The sequence below is a fragment of the Salvelinus sp. IW2-2015 genome, unplaced genomic scaffold (genome assembly GCF_002910315.2).
Source record: "Salvelinus sp. IW2-2015 unplaced genomic scaffold, ASM291031v2 Un_scaffold2204, whole genome shotgun sequence".
NCBI classification, from domain to species: domain Eukaryota; kingdom Metazoa; phylum Chordata; class Actinopteri; order Salmoniformes; family Salmonidae; genus Salvelinus; species Salvelinus sp. IW2-2015.
The window spans coordinates 104764-124182 of record NW_019943534.1 but is presented as its reverse complement, the minus strand read 5'-3'; the positions used below and the strand labels follow the sequence as shown (position 1 = coordinate 124182).

Genomic DNA, 19419 nt, shown 5'->3' with positions numbered 1-19419 from the left:
GTCCAAGGAGGAAATTTCCCATTGGTGATAGCAACTGACAACTGCCTTTAGCAAGGCAGTGACCTCCCCATCTTTACATTCAACAAACTCCGACAAGGAAAACAGGCACGAGTTACCATTAAGAGAACTTTGAATTTGATAGCCACAATGCAGTTGGTTTTCTACTGCCTGTATTAATTATTGGACTATATCATCTGGCTTTGCTTACCCGTGTTCACACTTCCTCTCCGTAGAAGGCCTCCAAAGCCATTTACAGTGGTGTGCTGTTTTGTATGGTTCTCCACACACTCTCCATGGTACATGTAGTCGCTCTGACCGAGGCTGTGAAGCACACAGAGCCGTCTTTTCTTCATACACCGTGCTCGCGTTACCAATTCCCTTGTGTCCTTCTCTCTCTTGAGTACATCTCCACACAGTCCTCGTTGTTCCCCCCGTTGTTGGGTTTTCTCCGGGTACTGCCCAGTTCTCTGCCTCTTTAGTCAGGGTCTTATTGGTACCCCACCCGGTTCCACACGTCGTCCACCTTACGGATCCCTATCCAGTTGGTGGCAAGTAAGCATTTCACGGTAAGGTCTACACTTGTTGTATTCGGCGCATGTGACAAGTTTGATTTGATTTTAAATCTGATGGCCGAATGGTTACGTACATCCAGTCGCTCGAGAGCACCCTTACCTGCCGATCTATAAATGATGTCTCCGTAATCTAGCATGGGAAGGATGGTAATCTGAATCAGGGTTAGTTTGGCAGCTGGGGTGAAAGGAGCGATTACGATAGTGGAAACCAAGTCTAGATTTAACTTTAGCCCGCAGCTTTGATATGTGCTGAGAGAAGGACAGTGTACCTACCTTCTAGCCATACTTCCAAGTACTTGTATGAGTTGACTACCTTAAAAATATAAACCCTCGTAGTAATCACACCTGTGGGGAGAGGGGCATTCTGCTTACCAAACCACATGACCTTTGTTTTGGAGGTGTTCAGAACAAGGTTAAGGGTAGAGAAAGCTTGTTGGACACAAAGAAAGCTTTGTTGTAGAGCATTTAAAACTAAATCCGGGGAGGGGCCAGCTGAGTTTAAGACTGTATCATCTGCATATAAATGGATGAGAGAGCTTCCTACTGCCTGAGAGATATGTTGTTGATGTAAATTGAGAAGATTGAGGCCTAGGAACGAGCCTAGGGTTACTCCCTTGGTGACAGGCAGTGGCTGAGGGAGGGGAGCCCCATCGCCAATAAGAAGACTTGTCATAATGAAAAATTGGATCAATGTTATTCTAATGATGAAACCTAGGCCTACCTGATTCAATGCAGATGTTTTTGTCCAACTGACAGGTTACTGAAATGTATTCAAACTGCATACTCAATCAATCAATCAATTTTATTTTATATAGCCCTTCGTACATCAGCTAATATCTCGAAGTGCTGTACAGACACCCAGCCTAAAACCCCAAACAGCTAGTAATGCAGGTGTAGAAGCATACTATAGTTATTTATCACATTTATATACTTTTTTCAATCAATGAAATCCACCATAAAACTTTTGCTATAAGTGATGCAAAATCTTCTCCAATGACAACAACTCATTACGCTGTTAATTTGGCCTATAAATGATCACATTATTTACAGTGGTGGAAAAAGTACCAAATTGTCATACTGTAGAAAGATACCTTAATAGAAAATGACTCAAGTCAAAGTGAAAGACACCCAGTAAAATACTACTTGAGTAAAAGTCAAAACGCTTTTGGTTTTAAATATACTTTAGTATCAAAAGTAAATGTAATTGCTAAAATATACTTCAAGTATTAAAGGTAAAAGTATAAGTCATTTCAAATTCCCTATATTAAGCAAACCAGACAGCACCATGTTCTTGTTATTTTTTTTTTTTACAGATAGCCAGGGGCACACTCCAACACTCAGACATAATTTTCAAACGAAGCATTTGTGTTTAATGAGTCTGCCAGATCAGAGGCAGTAGAAGATTACACCAGGGATGTTCTCTTGATAAGTACATGAATTTGACCATTTTCTTGTCCTGCTAGCTATTCAAAATGTAACAAGTACTTTTGGATGTTAGGGAAAATGTATGGAGTAAAAAATACATCATTTTCTTTAGGAATGTGGTGAAGGAAAAGGAAAAGTTGTAAAAAATATAAATAGTAAAGTACAGACACCCCCAAAAACGACATAAGTATTACTTTAACATATTTTTTACTTAACTACTTTACACCACTGATTATTTATTGACATGTTTGTTTTTTAACAAATGAATTTGCTATCTGTGGTTTAAGTTATCTAAAACTGGTTGGCAATGCCCACAGACCAGGGATGTGTAGCCTAAAGGCCAGCAGAGGGCGATATTCATCTAGTATTGAGGGTTTCATTTCACCGTCCAAACGCATTGTATGCTGTCGGCAAGGCACTTGTATCCCCCGTGGACCGGTTCGTACCTAAAACATTCTCCATTCAGGCTGCAAAAGCGTTGATTTCCTCCTTAACTAGAAGTAATGGCAAGAAGGCTGGGAAAAAAAGGTGGAAAATATGTGAACTTTCTTAATGAAACACCATTGCCTGCCCAGCTAGGTAATGTTGCATAAAATGTGAGGTGCCAGGACAACAACCTCTCCCTCAATGTGAGCGAAACAAAGGAGCTGATCGTGGACTACAGGAAAAGGAGGGCCCGAACATGCCCCTATTCACATCGATGGGGATGTAGTGGAGCGGTTTGAGAGATTCAAGTTCCTTGGTGTCTACATCACCAACAAACTATCATGGTCCAACCACACCAAGACAACAAGAGGGCACAACAATGCCTTTTCCCCCTCAGGAGACTGAAAAGATTTGGCATGGGTCCCCAGATCGTCAAAAAGTTCTACAGCTGCACCATCAAGAGCATCCTGACCGGTTGCATCATCGCCTGGTATGGCAACTGCTCGGCATCCGACCATAAGGCGCTACGGAGGGTAGTGTGTGTACAGCCCAGTACATCACTGTGGCCAAGCTTCCTGCCATCCAGGACCTCTATACCAGGCGGTGTCAGAGGAAGGCACAAAAAATTGTCAAAGACTGCAGTCACCCAAGTCATAGACTGTTCTCTCTGCTACCGCACGGCACGTGGTATCGGAGCGCCAAGTCTAGGTCCAGAAGGCTCCTTAACAGCTTCTACCCCCAAGCCATAAGACTGCTGAACAATTAATCAAATGACCACCCTGACTATTTACATTTACCCTTGTTTTTACACTGCTGCTACTCGCTGTTAATTATCTATTCATAGTCACTTTACCCCTACCTACATTTATTTTACCTTTATTTAACTAGGCAAGTCAGTTAAGAACAAATTCTTATTTTCAATGACGGCCTAGGAACAGTGGGTTACCTGCCTTGTTCAGGGGCAGAACGACAGATTTTTACCTTTATTTTTGGGGCGGCAGGGTAGCCTATTGGTTAGAGCATTGGACTAGTAACCGAAAGGTTGCAAACTCGAATCCCTGAGCTGACAAGGTACAAATCTGTCGTTCTGCCCCTGAACAAGGCAGAATGATGGCACTGTTCCCCGGTAGGCCGTCATTGAAAATAAGAATTTGTTCTTAACTCAAATTTTCAAATCAAATTTATTTGTCACACACATGGTTAGCAGATGTTAATGCGAGTGTAGCGAAATGCTTGTGCTTCTAGTTCCGACCATGCAGTAATATCTAACAAGTAATATAACCTAACAATTTCACAACAACTACCTGTAAAGGAATGAATACGAATATGTACATAAAAATATATGAATGAGTGATGCCCGAACGGCATAGGCAAGATGCAGTAGATGGTATAGAGTACAGTATATACATATGAGATGAGTAATGTAGGGTATGAAAACATTATATTAAGTGACATTGTTTAAAGTGGCTAGTGTACATATGAGATGAGTAATGTAAGCATTATATAAAGTGGCTAGTGATAAATTGATTACAKCAATTTTTCCATTATTAAAGTGGCTAGAGTTGAGTCAGTATGTTGGCAGCAGCCACTCAATGTTAGTGATGGCTGTTTAACAGTCTGATGGCCTTGAGATAGAAGCTGTTTTTCAGTCTCTCGGTCCCCGTTTTGATGCACCTGTACTGACCTCGCCTTCTGGATGATAGTGGGGTGAACAGGCAGTGGCTCGGGTGGTTGTTGTCCTTGATGATCTTTTTGGCCTTCCTGTGACATCGGGTGGTGTAGGTGTCCTGGRGGGCAGGTAGTTTGCACCTGGTGATGCGTTGTGCAGACCTCACTACCCCCTGGTGAGCCTTACGGTTATGGGCGGAGCAGCTGTTGTACCAGGCGGTGATACAGCCCGACAGGATGCTCTCGATCGTGCATCTGACTGACTTGTCTAGTTAAATAAAGGTAAAATAAAACAATTAAAAAATAGTGTTACTTTTTATATATTTTTTTAACTTTAGTTTATTTAGTAAATATTTAATTAACTCTATTTCTTGAACTGCATTGTTGGTTAAGGGCTTGTAAGTAAGCATTTCACTGTAAGGTTATATTCGGCGCTTGTGACAAATAAAATTGGATTTGATTTGGATTTGATTTCCACCACCATTCATGTGTGGCTAATGTTACTTCCTGATGTTGCGCGTTCAGCCAGGGKTAAACAGACTGCTGCAAACTGATTGGCTAAACGAGATACGCAACATCCAGGACGCAACATCCAGAACTAGCATTCCTAGGCATTAGACGCTTTAGCATGGAGGTGCATATTTTCCCAGTTTTCCCCCTCCTCGCCATTTAATCCAGTTAAGGAGGAAATCGATTCCTTTGCAGCCTTAATGGAGAATGTTTTAGGAAAGGACTCAATATCGCTATCTGCCTGCCTTTTGCCTATGGGCTGGGAAACTACAGCCCTCAGGGGCCAGAGTGAGTGTCACACTTCCCCCCATCCCTAGCAAACATAGCTGATTAAACTATACCGAACAAAAATATAAACGCAACATGCAACAATTTCATTTTTTTTACTGAGTTACAGTTCATATAAGGAATTCAGTCAATTGAAATAAATTCATTAGGCCCTAATCTATGGATTGCACATGACTGGGCAAAGGTGCAGCTATACTGGGGAACCAGGCCAAGCCAATCAGAATGAGTTTTTCCCACAAAAGGGCTTTATTACAGACAGAAATACTCATCAGCTGACTGGGTGGCTGGTCTCAGACAATCCCGCAGGTGAAGAAGCCGGATGTATAGGTCCTGGGCTGGCGTGGTTACACCTGGTCTGTGGTTGTGATGCCATATTCTCTAAAATGTCATTGGCTTATGTTAGAGAAATGAACATAAAATTATCCGGCAACAGCCCTGGAGGACATTCCTGCAGTCAGCATGCCAATTGAACACTCCCTCAAAACATGAGACATCTGTAGCTTTGTGTTGTGTGACAAAACTGCACATTTTCTGTGGCCTTTTATTGTCCCCAACACAAGGTGCACCTGTGTAATGACCATGCTGTTTAAACAGCTTCTTGATATGCCACATCTTGGCAAAGGAGAAACGCTTACTAACAGGGATGTAAACTTATTTCTCCACAAAATTTGAGCGAAATACATTTTCGGTGCGTATGTAACATTACTGGGGTCTTTTATTTCACTTCATGAAACATGGGACCAACACATGACATGTTGCGTTTATATTTTTGTTCAGCTTAATCGCATTCTAAACAGAAGATCATGATTAGTTGATCATTGGAGTCAGGTGTGTTAGCTGGGGCAAAAGTGTGACACCAATCRAGGCCCCGACGACTGGAGTAGGCAATGGCTCATGTCAAAAAACATAATGCATAGCCCGCAGCCATAAAGGTAATGATTGCAGTTAGGTAACGTAGCATAATATGTTGCGTTCTACCTGCGTTTTCTCGTACCACTATGGCATTGACCATTTGTATTGATAAAGAGGGTAACGTATTTTGATTTTGTTATATCATACGGATCTAATCACCAAATACTACACGATACCAAATGAACGAACTGTTTAGAACCACTGTAATTATTTTATAGTTACTTATTCGTGGTTGTTCAAACGCCAATTCRTATTTGATTCTAATGCCCGGCCCGCCTGCCACTGGCTTTTATTTAATGGTTTCGTCCTAATCGTTGACAGGAAGAGCCGGTTGTTTACAGTTGGTACACAGGAAGCGATTTATTTGCTTCACGTTAAAGTTAAACAACGAATATCTTCTCCATTGTTAAATACGTGGATTGCTAACCTATTGGCAATTGACATTATATATAAATGTTTGTCTATTGGCATGAGCATCAACTGAAGTGTCTATGACTGAAGACCAAGTGACAACCAATGCGATGACTACTTTTAGCAAGGCTAGCTTGCGAGCGTAGCCATCTAACTTAGCTGGCTGTCCATACGTAGAAGTGCCACTCAACCAAACAGGTAACACAAACTTCGATGTGACATTAACATTACTGATACTGGGTATACTACGCTATTGCCTTGCTACCTAGCCATTTGTAAAGCAACCAGAGTCTCGCTAGCAGAAATAAGATGATTAGGTTAGCTAGTAGCTAGCTAGCCAGGTGTGAACACCTTTTGCTTTCCGAGTGCCATTTTGCTGTATTAACTCTGCATGACAGGAGTCCAAGAGGGTGGTTAGCGTGACCTGGTTATATCAACAGCATTCAACCATGTCAGCTAGCCAGATGTGTATCACTTAACATGCAGATACTAGTTAGCTACGCTGCYTAGCTAGCTAACTATCTGTCATCTGATGATATTTGATTTATTTAAAATTAGGAACTATTGATGATTATGGTTTAGACAAATTATTGAATATATGTGAACTTGATACTGAATTTGTACTTTGTATAGTTTATTTAATGATGTTGATGTGCTTCTGATGGTGTTCAGTGTCTGTTTTTATGTGGTGAAGTTGGGGAAAAAACTTTATTGTCCACATTGTGGACCTTTTTTCTAATTCTATTTTAAATCCCTGTACAGTGTGATCGTCAGGCACTGCGTCCCGAACAACCCGCATCGAGGGGTGAGCGACCATGGGCGCGGAGAGCAGCGCTATGCGGAGCATCATCTTGGAGGAACCGCTCCTAACCCTGCCCTCAGGGCTGACCATGTACTCTGCCGTGCTCCAGGATGGCAAGCCGGCTTCTGTGTTTGTTCACAAGCAGGGCAACGAAGACAAAGTCAACAAAGCTGCTAAGGTAAACGCATATGGTATCTATTAAACATGTCTTCCGGACAGAGTATAGCCGTCTGATTGTTGCCTGGGTACCAGCCTGTTTAGCTGTCATTCCACTCTTTGCCACTCATTGTCACTTCTTGTCATGCCATGTTTAGCATGAGAAGGAGAGGAGTGTTGAAAAGGCACAACGCTCGCTTACAATTATTCAAGCAACTAAGTGGAATGTTAGCACAAACAGACTGGATTTCTCCAGGCTAGTCACATTTGGGCAAGGCATCACCAGTGTCTCGGTCTGCTGCCCTGGCTGTAATATATCCTCATGATAAATGGTCACTTGAATTTGTCTGAGCCTTGTTGTGTTATATTTAAGCATTAGCAGACAGTCTCATCCAGAGTGACTTACAGTAAGTGTGACACATGCTGCTACTCATGATGTGAGGCTACTGGTGGGCAATGATGCTCCCTTGTGTATGTAGCTGCCATTACCAAGGAAATCACTTACCATCCCTTTGCTTGAGTGTGGTATTGTGAAGAAAAAAAAAATGTGATAAGGAAGCACAGCATTAAAAGGGATAAGGCTACATCCACATCCCTCCAGCCTCTCCCCTCTCATCCTGTACTGCCTCTTATCACCTGAAGAAATTATAGTTTTACATTCATCCTACTTTATACAGGAGTGAGCTGCTGGAACAAAATAAGAGCCATTAATGAATGTTTGGTTCCCTGTAGCACCTGAAGACCCTGAGGCACCCGTGTCTGCTGCGTTTCCTGTCATGCTCGGTGCAGGATGGGGGTATCCACCTGGTGACGGAGCGTGTGCAGCCTCTGGAGCCCCTGCTGGACAGCCTGACTCCGGAGGAGTTGTGTGCAGGCATCTATGACCTGCTACAGGCCCTGATTTTCCTGCATGAGAGGGTAAGGAACACACACACACACACACACAGGCAGACACTATTAATGAAGAATCCCTGCAGGCATTTTTTTTTCATAAGACCAAAGTGTTGGACGGGAACGTTTTTAACATTTAAACTCTCTCACATGATTCTGCGCTGTTCCCTATTAGTTCTCATTTCTGTTATAACATGTCGTCTTTCTCCCCTCAGGGAAAATCGAGCCACAACAACGTCTGCATGTCTTCTGTGTTCGTAAGTGAAGACGGCCATTGGAAGCTGGGGGGGATGGAGACTGTCTGCAAGTTCGCTGAGGCTACCCCGGAGGTGACTGACAATTCAGCTGGAAAGAAATAACTAATCTACTTTCCATCACTATTGTCTGTGGTTATTTTAAGTGTTTAAAGTTCTATTCTATTGTCCACCTCAGTTTCTCAGCACCATTCAGAATGTGAGGGAGACCAGTACTGTTCCTCCGGAGGAGCGGGTAAGGTTAACAGGCCCATCACTGTTATTTTAACATTGCATAATTACCAATAATAAAACAGTCTTTAATTGATAGAATCATTCTTTGCAGGTGGAAGGCTTTAAAACATTGGCAGATAAGCATGCACACTCTCGAGACTGCTTCTCCTTTGGAATGATGGTGGAAACCCTCATCCCTCTCCTGAATTTGAAAATAAATGATTCTCTCAATGGCTATGGTGAGTGGAGAAGCTTTAAAGCCTCAACCTGATTGACTGTTGGGAYGTTGAATTTCAAACCTTGAACAGAACACTTGTACACTAGGATGGAATGGCTTTTTTTCTTATGGAAATGAACATTATGCTTGATAATCTCTGACTTTGTGATGCTCTCTTTCTCCTTTGCCTGGTCTTGTCTTCTGCTCATCCTCCCTGTCCTCTCTTCCTGCCATACCTCTTCTCTCTCTCCCCACACTGAGTGTACAAAACATTAGGAATCACCTTCCTAATACTGAGTTGCACCTCCCCATTTTTGCCTTCAGAACAGCCTCAATTTGTCGGGGCATGGACTCTACAAGGTGTCGAAAGCATTCCACAGGGACGCTGGTCCATGTTGACTCCAATGCTTTCCAAAGTTGTTAACTTGGCTGGATGTCCTTTGGGTGGTGGACCATTCTTGATACACAGGAAACTGTTGAGTGTGAAAAACCCAGCAGCGTTACAGTTCTTGACACAAACCAATGCGCCTGGCACCTAAATCTGTTATTTTGCCCATTCACCCTCTGAATGGCACATATACACAATCCATGTCTCAAGGATTAAAAATCATTATTTAACCCGTCTCCCCTTCATCTACACTGACTTTGAAGTGGATTTGACAAGTGACATTAATAAGGGATCATAGCTTTCACCTGGATTCTCTTACCCTGCTAGTTTTCTGTTCTACCTGATAATTAATTTCACACACCCAGGTCTAAATTAGTTCCTGGTTAGAGGGGAACAATGGAAAAACTGGCTTGGAGGTCCAGAGTTGATTTTGAGAGGTCTATGTCATGGAAAGAGTTGTAAATGTACACTGTATTAGGGCTGAACCCAATTTAGTCGACTGGTCAATTTCCTTGGGGTCGTTAGGCTGTTGGTCGACYGAGATTGTTTTTAGTCGAGCAGTAATATATATTTTCGCCCATCTCAGTGAACTAATCCATTGCGGAGGCCCGAGACTAAAAGCCAATTTACGCTTGATCCGAATATGTGGTCGGAGGGTGTGACGCAAATGCGGAGCCTCACAAATTTTCTAACAATGCGGGGGGCTCTATATACAGTGGGGCAAAAAAGTATTTAGTCAGCCACCAATTGTGCAAGTTCTCCCACTTAAAAAGATGAGAGCGGCCTGTAATTTTCATCATAGGTACACTTCAACTATGACTGACAAAATGAGAGAAAAAAATCCAGAAAATCACATTGTAGGATTTTTAATGAATTTATTTGCAAATTATGGTGGAAAATAAGTATTTGGTCACCTACAAACCGTTCGATTTTGGCTTTCTCACAGACTGTAACTTCTTCTTAAGAGGCTCCTCTGTCCTCCACTCGTTACCTGTATTAATGGCACCTGTTTGAACTTGTTATCAGTATAAAAGACACCTGTCACAACCTCAAACAGTCACCCAAACTCCACTATGGCCAAGACCAAAGAGCTGTAAAAGGACACCAGAAACAAAATTGTAGACCTGCACCAGGCTGGGAAGACTGAATCTGCAATAGGTAAGCAGCTTGTGTTGAAAGAAATCAACTGTGGGAGCAATTATTAGGAAATAGAAGACATACAAGAACCACTGTAATATCTCCCTCGATCTGGGGCTCCACGCAAGATCTCACCCCGTGGGGTCAAAATGATCACAAGACAGGTGAGCAAAAATCCCAGAACCACACGGGGGGACCTAGTGAATGACCTGCAGAGAGCTGGACCAAGTACAAAGCCTACCATCCAGTAAACACCTACGCGCCAGGGACTCAAATCCTGCAGTGCCAGACGTGTCCCCCTGCTTAAGCCAGTACATGTCCAGGCCCGTCTGAAGTTGCTAGAGAGCATATTGGAATGGATGTCATATGGTCAGATGAAACCAAAATATAACTTTTTGGTAAAAACTCAACTCGTTGTGTTTGGAGGACAAAGAATGCTGAGTTGCATCCAAAGAACACCATACCTACTGTGAAGCATGGGGGTGGAAACATCATGCTTTGGGGCTGTTTTTCTGCAAAGTGACCAGGACGACTGATCGTGTAAAGGAAAGAATGAATGGGCCATGTATCGTGAGATTTTGAGTGAAAACCTCCTTCCATCAGCAAGGGCATTGAAGATGAAACGTGGCTGGGTCTTTCAGCATGACAATGATCCCAAACACACCGCCCCGGCAACGAAGGAGTGGCTTCGTAAGAAGCATTTCAAGGTCCTGGAGTGGCCTAGCCAGTCTCAGATCTCAACCCCATAGAAAATCTTTGGAGGGAGTTGAAAGTCCGTGTTGCCCAGCAACAGCCCCAAAACATCACTGCTCTAGAGGAGATCTGCATGGAGGAATGGGCCAAAATACCGCAACAGTGTGTGAAAACCTGTGAAGACTTACAGAAAACGTTTGACCTCTGTCATTGCCAACAAAGGGTATATAACAAAGTATTGAGATAAACTTTTGTTATTGACCAAATACTTATTTTCCACCATAATTTGCAAATAAATAAATTAAAAATCCTACAATGTGATTTTCTGGATTTTTTTCTCTCATTTTGTCAGTCATAGTTGAAGTGTACCTATGATGAAAATTACAGGCCTCTCATCTTTTTAAGTGGGAAAACTTGCACAATTGGTGGCTGACTAAATACTTTTTTGCCCCACTGTAGCTTTCCATTGATATGATTTGTTAATGGTAGGTGGGTGCGGTACATCCTGTATAAACACGAGCTCACTTCCTTGACAACGGCTCTGCAAAGCGCAAGCAGTATGAATACCCTGCCTTGCTGCTGTCGTATCACCATAAATGCTGCATGGCCGATGTTGGATTGACTATGCGCCCAGATGCACAATGCACTTCTCTCTCCAGAATGCACTCTCTCCAGAGTGCCAATTTGTGCACATTCATTGTTTCATAACTTCATTGTGTGAATTGTTTGACTACTAGTGTATATCAATTCCCTGTTACATACAGTATATCACCAGTACTACGTTTACCATTAATTCATATAATTTCTAATCTACAATGTTGTTGTTGTTACTTCGGTTATGGTCATTTTGTTTAATGCTTTCAATATTATTATTCCAGTCTTCACGTTATCATTGTCGGAGTGGACCCATTGTTTGTGAAGAGCACAACCTATGCTACACTTGTGAGAAACAAGTTTTGGTTTATTTCATTCATTTTATTATTTATTTTAGGCCCAGAATATTTTATACAATGTTGCAAATTTGCTACAGCAAGCTTCAGGCCAGACCCAAGTTAAATAGTTGATACAGTGTTTGAAGTTCGTTGCAGACAGGCCATGTGTCGCCATAGTGATTTATAGGATATTTATTTTTATCAGGATATTTTCTACCTGCAGGCCTCAACATTTTTTTATTTGTTGGCTTTATGTAGGCTATTTTTACATAGTTGGCAATGACAATATAAGTTCGTTTTTGGGTAGCATTTGGATTAACCAGGGCCTCCCACTGCATCACAGTGCTAGCTGTGTCACTAGAGATTCTGGGTTCGAGTCCAGGCTCTGTCGCAGACGACCGMGATCGGGAGACACAATTGGCCCAGTATCGTGAGGGTTTGGTCGACAGGGATGTTCTTGTCCCATCGCGCACTAGCGACTCCTGTGGCGGGCCGRGTGCAGTGCACGCTGACTCGGTAGCCAGGTGTACGGTGTTTCGTGCGACTGGCCTCCGTGTGTCAAGAAGCAGTGCGACTTGGTTGGGTTGTGTTTCGGAGTACGTGCGGCTCTCGACCTTCGCCTCTCCCGAGTCCGTACGGGAGTTGCAGYGATGAGACAAGACTGTAACTCCCAATTGCTCCCCAAAAAGGGTAAAAAATAAAATATTAGAATTTTTATTAACCACWTGACAAAGATTTTGCAATATGAAAACATTATTCTCAATTAAACTCATAAAAATGTGCATATGAACACCATAACTGGCGATTGGTGAAAATGGTACGATAAATTGGTATTCAAAATGAGAGGTTGCCAACTCCTCGTAGCCGATTACCATCAACTTCAGGAGAGTAATGGTAGAATCTGCAGGAGCGAGAGGAGAATAGTTGGGTCAGGTTAAGTGTTTTTTATTTTATTTTATTTTTATAATAATAATTTTGTATTTTATTTTTTGGGTTTGGTTATCTAGCTTTCTGACATCCTCTTGGGGCATTTGTCTTATTTCATCAAACCGTAAGCTTAGAGCATCAGACAAGCTCAATCCAGATAGTTGATTACAACACATAGGGTGTGTCTATATATGGAAAAATACACGTTTAAAATTCAGACCAATCGTGTGATCGGCAGAACTGACATTTACTCCTGAGGTGCTGACCTATTGCACACTACTACCACTGATAATTATTTGACCCTGCTTGTCATCTATGAACGTTGTTCTTCAAGATGTTCAAATCTGGCCTTAATGGCCATGTATTCTTATAGAGATGAAACGGTATGAAAATGTCATATCACGATTATAGATACCAAAATGATCACGGTTATCAGTATTATCGCGGGATTGTTAAAATGTGCTGGAAATGTTCAAGAAGTACTGACACACACACACACACTGAAATCACTTCAAGTTTTATATTGAAAACCAACAAATCTGCAGCACTATGCACTTTTTGTGTGTAAAAACATTAACATTAAAGATGGCGCCATGAGAGGTGAAAGTTCCCCTAGTGCAGGTTTAAATGAACGCAACCTTAATTAAGCACATCAAACGTGCATATAAAAACATCACAAGTAAAGCAATGGGCATGTAAGAACAATACAACCATATGTAAACACATCCAATAAGAACAATACAACCATATGTAAACACATCCAATATGCAGGTGTTGACATTAAAATAACAACACAAAATATATAATCCAATCAACAGCACTGATTTGTATGTCTGTTCTTTCCTTCATAAAGGAATAAGGTGCTACTGGCATAACATCCTGTATGTATATTTACTGTCCGGTTTAAGTAGTGATCTGCGAGGGGAGACAATGTGCCCGCTGGCACTGAACACTCTTCTCTGRTGGCACGCTGGTTGCTGGGATGCACAAAAGCTTCCTGGCAAGGTGAGGCAGCTCTGATGCATGGCCCCTCCACCACACCAGTGGATCCTCTTCTGCTGGAATGGGTGGCAGACAGGTGGACCTTCCTCTTATTTCACACTCTTCTGGGGTGGTCGGAATCTGACCCTCTTTACCTCCCAAGGCAGCAGAGAGGTGATCTTTCTCAGCATCCCAGCCAGGCCTTTCCCCTCCGATGCCACTGTGGGGGTGTTAGTGCTGCTGGTGCTTTGTGGTTCTTCCCTGACTTGTGCAGCTGCCAGCTTCAAGGCCTCCTGGACACAGCTGTGTCAACTTTTGCAGCCTCAGGCTCATCTAACAAGCTCCTTTTTGAAGCGGGGGTCAATGAAACAAGCCATGTGCATGACTCTCTTTGTATCTGTTAAGGTCTTCTCTGTGGATCTGTTAAGGTCTTCTCTGTGGATCTGTTGTTAAGGTCTTCTCTGTGGATCTGTTGTTAAGGTCTTCTCTGTGGATCTGTTGTTAAGGTCTTCTCTGTGGATCTGTTGTTAAGGTCTTCTCTGTGTATCTGTTGTTAAGGTCTTCTCTGTGGATCTGTTGTTAAGGTCTTCTCTCATTACCCTTTCCATCTCCTTGGTCAGGGATGGCTCCGTATCCTTTTCCACCAGAACATCACGGGTGACGTGGTCCAGGACAGGCTTGATGGCTGACAGTGTCACTCGTGTCTCTGAGGCAGGTGCATCTGTAAACTTGCTCAGAGGTTCAAGGAGCTGGCACAGTTGCTCCATGACACTTATGTCGGCATCCTTGGGTCATCAGATGCCATGTTCCTCTTTCTCCAGTCAGTGTTGCACAGACTGGCTGCTGTTGGCTGAGGAAACGCTCAAGCATCTTGTGTGTAGATCCCCCATCGGGTCACCACATCATGGATCAGAGCCTTCTGTGGCATGTTGAGGGCAGCTTGCTTTTCTCTCAGTTCTCTCCTTCTCTTCCAGCTCCGTGAGAAGCCTTGGACCAGATGACGGCAGGCCTTGACTGCTGTGTCAACTCTCTGAATTTTCAGAGCCTTTTGAGATGGCCAGGTTCAAATGATGGCCAAAGCACCAAGGCCACAAATCTGGGAACTCTTCAAAAGCCTTGATCATGTTTGTTCTGTGGTTATGCAGACCAGGTCTTTCTTGTTGACCCCCCCCCCAACTAACACACTCTTCCAGCATATTCTCAAAAAACGTTCTGATGTTGTTGTTATCTTCTGGGAAGAACTGTGTTTCCAGGCACTTTGATTCCAGTTACCAGTCTGGGGTGAGGTAATGGATAGTGAAGCTGATGTAGGGTTGACCACCTCCTGCTTTCACTGGTCCAGAGGTCAATAGTTGCAGCAAACCATGTGCCTTTGAGCCAAACTTTTTCCAACATCAGCTTTAACCTGGTTGTACAGGTTTGTGATTTCAGTCTTGGAAGATAATGTTGGTGATGACACTTTGTAGTGAGGCACGGCAACCTTCATCAGCCYCAGAAAGTCAGGCCTCTCAACAATAGGAAATGGCATCACGTCCTTTGCAGTGTAATATGAAAGGGCTGCAGTGAGGTCTTGAGCATGTTTTTGATGTGGGTGTATAAGCAGCCTGCCTTTTTAAATGCTTTCTGGAGTGTCTGTGTCACAACTGTAGATGAGGGACCAGTAGCATCACTGGGTTTGCCTGCTGCACGCCCACTCTGTAAACAAGGAAATAGCAAATGTAGTGTTGTTATTATTGGTGTTACATTATAATTATTATTCACACACATCTTCTTGTGTTGCATTTGAATATATGCCATGCACAATATGGCATAAATACAAATGAGTCTTAAGAAGACAGTGATAGTAATTGCAATGAGCCCAACAATTGACACAGGAGTCTTGTATAGGTGTGTGTGTGTRTATAKYKTTTYTCYYSTKKKRRMACWYTTWYAMMMMMRWSKMSAMAWRWKRWRWWTTWWAWRWRMAMAAWATRTKKKKKKTGKGWSWMWAMWMYAYAWMRYGTKWTMKYRTGWRMWRKGSRMSWAKAGTCTGCAGACACACGACCCACACAGCAGCAGAACAACGTGTAGTGTTTTTACAAGARYAGGTAACACTGAAMGCTTCAGTTTACATTATTGACAAGCTATTAGCAAATTAGACAAAMCATGACATTTTCCCCCAKTCCCGAAGTCCCTGCATTGAGCTAAAGGTTAACTTCCCTTGCATTCGCTATAAAGTGGTGGTCACAAAGGTCACCCTGTTTGCATGTTCTGCAGACAGGGTGACCATCTTCGATTTTTAAGTTTCCCTCAGCACTCTTGTAAAAGCCAAAATACAATCACACTTCATATTTGGTCCTCTTAGAAGGCTGGAAAATCTCCCGAATGCTGTCACTGCCTTCCGCCATGTTTTCACACAAAACAAAACCCACGTTGCACAGCTACGCCTGCGTCAGACTGTTGCTAACTTTGGTTGATGTTGGACAGTATTTACCGTGAGTTTTTCAAACTGTGGTAATCAAACACGGTTTTAATGATGATTTAACATTTGAAACAGTAATACTAACCGTTGGGAAATTTGACCATGTTTTATCATGTAACCGTTTCATCCCTTGTACTCTTATCTCCACCCGGTACAGCCAGAAGAAGACTGGCCACCCCTCAGAGCCTGGTTCCTCTCTTGGTTTCTTCCTATGTTCCTGCCTTTTTTTCTAGGGAGTTTTTCCTAGCTACTGTGCTTCTGCATTGCTTGCTGTTTTGGGTTATAGGCTGGGTTTCTGTATTAGCTTTGTGACATCGTCTGATAAAAATAAAAAAGGGCTTTATAAGTGTTGATTGATTTAAAAGTGCAGATTGTCAGCTTTTAATTTGAGGGAACTCACTGTTTCATCTCTTTCTGCAGTCTCTGAAGAGTTATCAGGCAGTCTGAAGAGGACTCTCCAAGCAGGCCTGTTGACCTCTGACCCCCTGTCTCGGCCCTCCCTCAGCTCCCTACTCACTCACGACTTCTTCAGAAATGACTTTCTGGAGGTCATGAATTTTCTGAAGAGCCTGACCCTGAAGGCAGAAGAAGAGAAGAATGAATTCTTTAAGTGAGTGAGTGACTGTGTGTGCATATTAATTAGGCTGTTAGTGATTGTTGGTGACAGCTCTGCCTTTGTCATCGTTCCTAGTATGGGCTGACCCTGTAAAACGACTCCTTTCACTGCACCTATCCGGTGTATGTGACAATACATTGTTATCTTTGTATTATTTATTTCCTCAAATAACAAAATGTCTGCCAATTAACTTGTTACTGTCTGAGCCCACAGAAAGTATCCTCTGTCTGTACGGTAGGTTTCTGTTGGACCGGGTGCAGAGCCTGCCAGAGGAACTGATAGCAACGCGTCTTGTCCCAAAACTTCTCAATGGGATGGTGTTTGCTGAACCCACTGCTGTGAAGAGCTTTCTGCCTCACCTCTTAAAGCCAAAGAAGGGTTTGTATTTTTTATTTTTTTATTGGCTATTTATCACCCATGTGGAGCACTCTGGGTCAATGACAAGCCACCTGGGTCTGACAACTTGGATGGAAAATTACTGAGGACAATATTGCCACTCCTGTTTGCGATCTCTTCAATCTAAGCCTACTAGAAAGTGTCTCCTCAGGCCTGGAGGGAAGCAAAAGTCATTCCACTACCTAAAAGGAGCAAAGCACCTTTTACTGGCTCCAACAGCYGACCAATCAGCCTGTTACCAACCCTTAGTAAACGTTAGGGGGRAAAATTGTTTGACCAGATGCTATTTCACAGTAGACAGATTTTCAGCACGCTTATAGGGAAGGGCATTCAACATGTACACAGCTTACACAAATGACTGATGATTGGCAGAGAAATGTATAATACAATTATTGTGGGAGCTGTTTTGTTGGACTTCAGTGCAGCTTGACATTATCGATCATCATCATCTGATGCTGAAAAACCTGTTATAGCAGGGATCGGGGTGGGGGCCACAAAAAAACTGAATTTGTCATGAGGGGCTGCAGTGGCTCTTGGGTCTGAGAGATTGAGATATTTTTGTGCGTAGTATTGACATGTTGAATGCATCGTGTTCTGTTAATTTTTTTAATCAAGTTTATTTACAAGGGATTACACACATAATATTTCCACCAGAGTTTCTAATTTCAATCTGTCTGTGTTGCACAGATTGGTGCGGGAGTGAGGAGTGCTCCTGTCTGTCTCTCTCTACAGAAAACATGTGGTTCCTCAGCTGCTGAAGCTCTTCAAGGTCAACGAGGAAACACGTCCGGTGTTGTGTGCTACATTCAACGTCTACGCTGAGGTTTTCCCAAGACGAGCTGAAGAACCACATCCTACCTCAGGTCAGACAAAGCGCTCTAGAACCACATCCAACCTCAGGTCAGACAAACGCTCTAGAACAACATCCTACCTCAGGTCAAACGCTCTAGAACTACATCCTACCTCAGGTCAACGCTCTAGACCACCATCCTCCCTCAGGTCAAACACTTAGAACCCTTCCTACCTCAGGTCAAACGCTCTAGAACTACATCCTACCTCAGGTCAAACACTCTAGACCAATCCTACCTCAGGTCAGAACAACGCTCTAGAAACCACATCCTACCTCAGGTCAGACAAACGCTCTAGACCACATCCTACCTCAGGTCAAACGCTCTAGAACTACATCCTACCTCAGGTAAACGCTCTAGAACTACATCTACCTCAGGTCAAACGCTCTAGAACCACATCCTACCATCAGGTCAAAACCTCTAGAACAATCCTACCTCAGGTCAAACGCTCTAGAACAACATCCTACCTCAGGTCAAACGCTCTAGAACCACATACTACTCAGGTCAAACGCTCTAAGAACGCATCTACCGCAGGTCAAATGCTCTAGACAACGCATCCTACCTCAGGTCAGAACGCTCTAGAACCGCATCCTACCTCAGGTCAACGCTCTAGAACCGCAATCCTACCCTCAGGTCAAACGCTCTAGAACCGCCTCCTACCTCAGGTCAACGCTCTAGAACCGCATCCTACCTCAGGTCAAACGCTCTAGAAACCGCATCCTACCTCAGGTCAAACGCTCTAGAACCGCATCCTACCTCAGGTCAAACGCTCTAGAACCGCATCCTACCTCAGGTCAAAACGCTCTAGAACCGCATCCTACCTCAGGTCAAAGCTCTAGAACCCGCATCCTACCTCAGGTCAAACGCTCTAGAACCGCATCTACCTCAGGTCAGACATCTAGAACCGCATCCTACTCAGGTCAGACAAACCGCTCTAGAACCGCATCCTAACTCAGGTCAGACAAACGTCTAGAACCGCATCCTACCTCAGGTCAGACAAACCTCTAGAACCGCATCCTACCTTCAGGTCAACAAACGCTCCTAGAACCGCATCCTACCTCAGGTCAGACAAACGCTTCAGAACCGCATCCTACCTCAGGTCAGACAAACGCTCTAGACCGCATCCTACCTCAGGTCCAGACAAACGTCTAGAACCGCATCTACTCTCAGGTCAACAACGCTCTAAACTCTAGAACCGCATCCTACCTCAGGTCAGACAAACGCTCTAGAACCGCATCCTACCTCAGGTCAGACAAACGCTCTAGAACCGCATTCTACCTCAGGTCAGACAAACA

At 43.3% G+C, this 19419-nt stretch overlaps 1 protein-coding gene across 1 annotated transcript in view; it reads left to right on the top strand.

Annotated features, from left to right (window-relative positions):
- Nucleotides 1-5852: 5852 nt before the first annotated feature.
- Nucleotides 5853-19419, top strand: part of scyl3 (SCY1-like, kinase-like 3) — a 16708-nt gene continuing 3141 nt past the window's right edge. The window contains 11 exon segments of the mRNA XM_070440090.1: nucleotides 5853-6410; nucleotides 6975-7192; nucleotides 7903-8088; nucleotides 8277-8390; nucleotides 8494-8550; nucleotides 8641-8767; nucleotides 16685-16874; nucleotides 17119-17258; nucleotides 17413-17445; nucleotides 17981-18098; nucleotides 18100-18139. Of these exon segments, the coding sequence (XP_070296191.1) occupies nucleotides 7028-7192; nucleotides 7903-8088; nucleotides 8277-8390; nucleotides 8494-8550; nucleotides 8641-8767; nucleotides 16685-16874; nucleotides 17119-17258; nucleotides 17413-17445; nucleotides 17981-18098; nucleotides 18100-18139 (1170 nt within the window). The 5' untranslated portion in view covers nucleotides 5853-6410; nucleotides 6975-7027.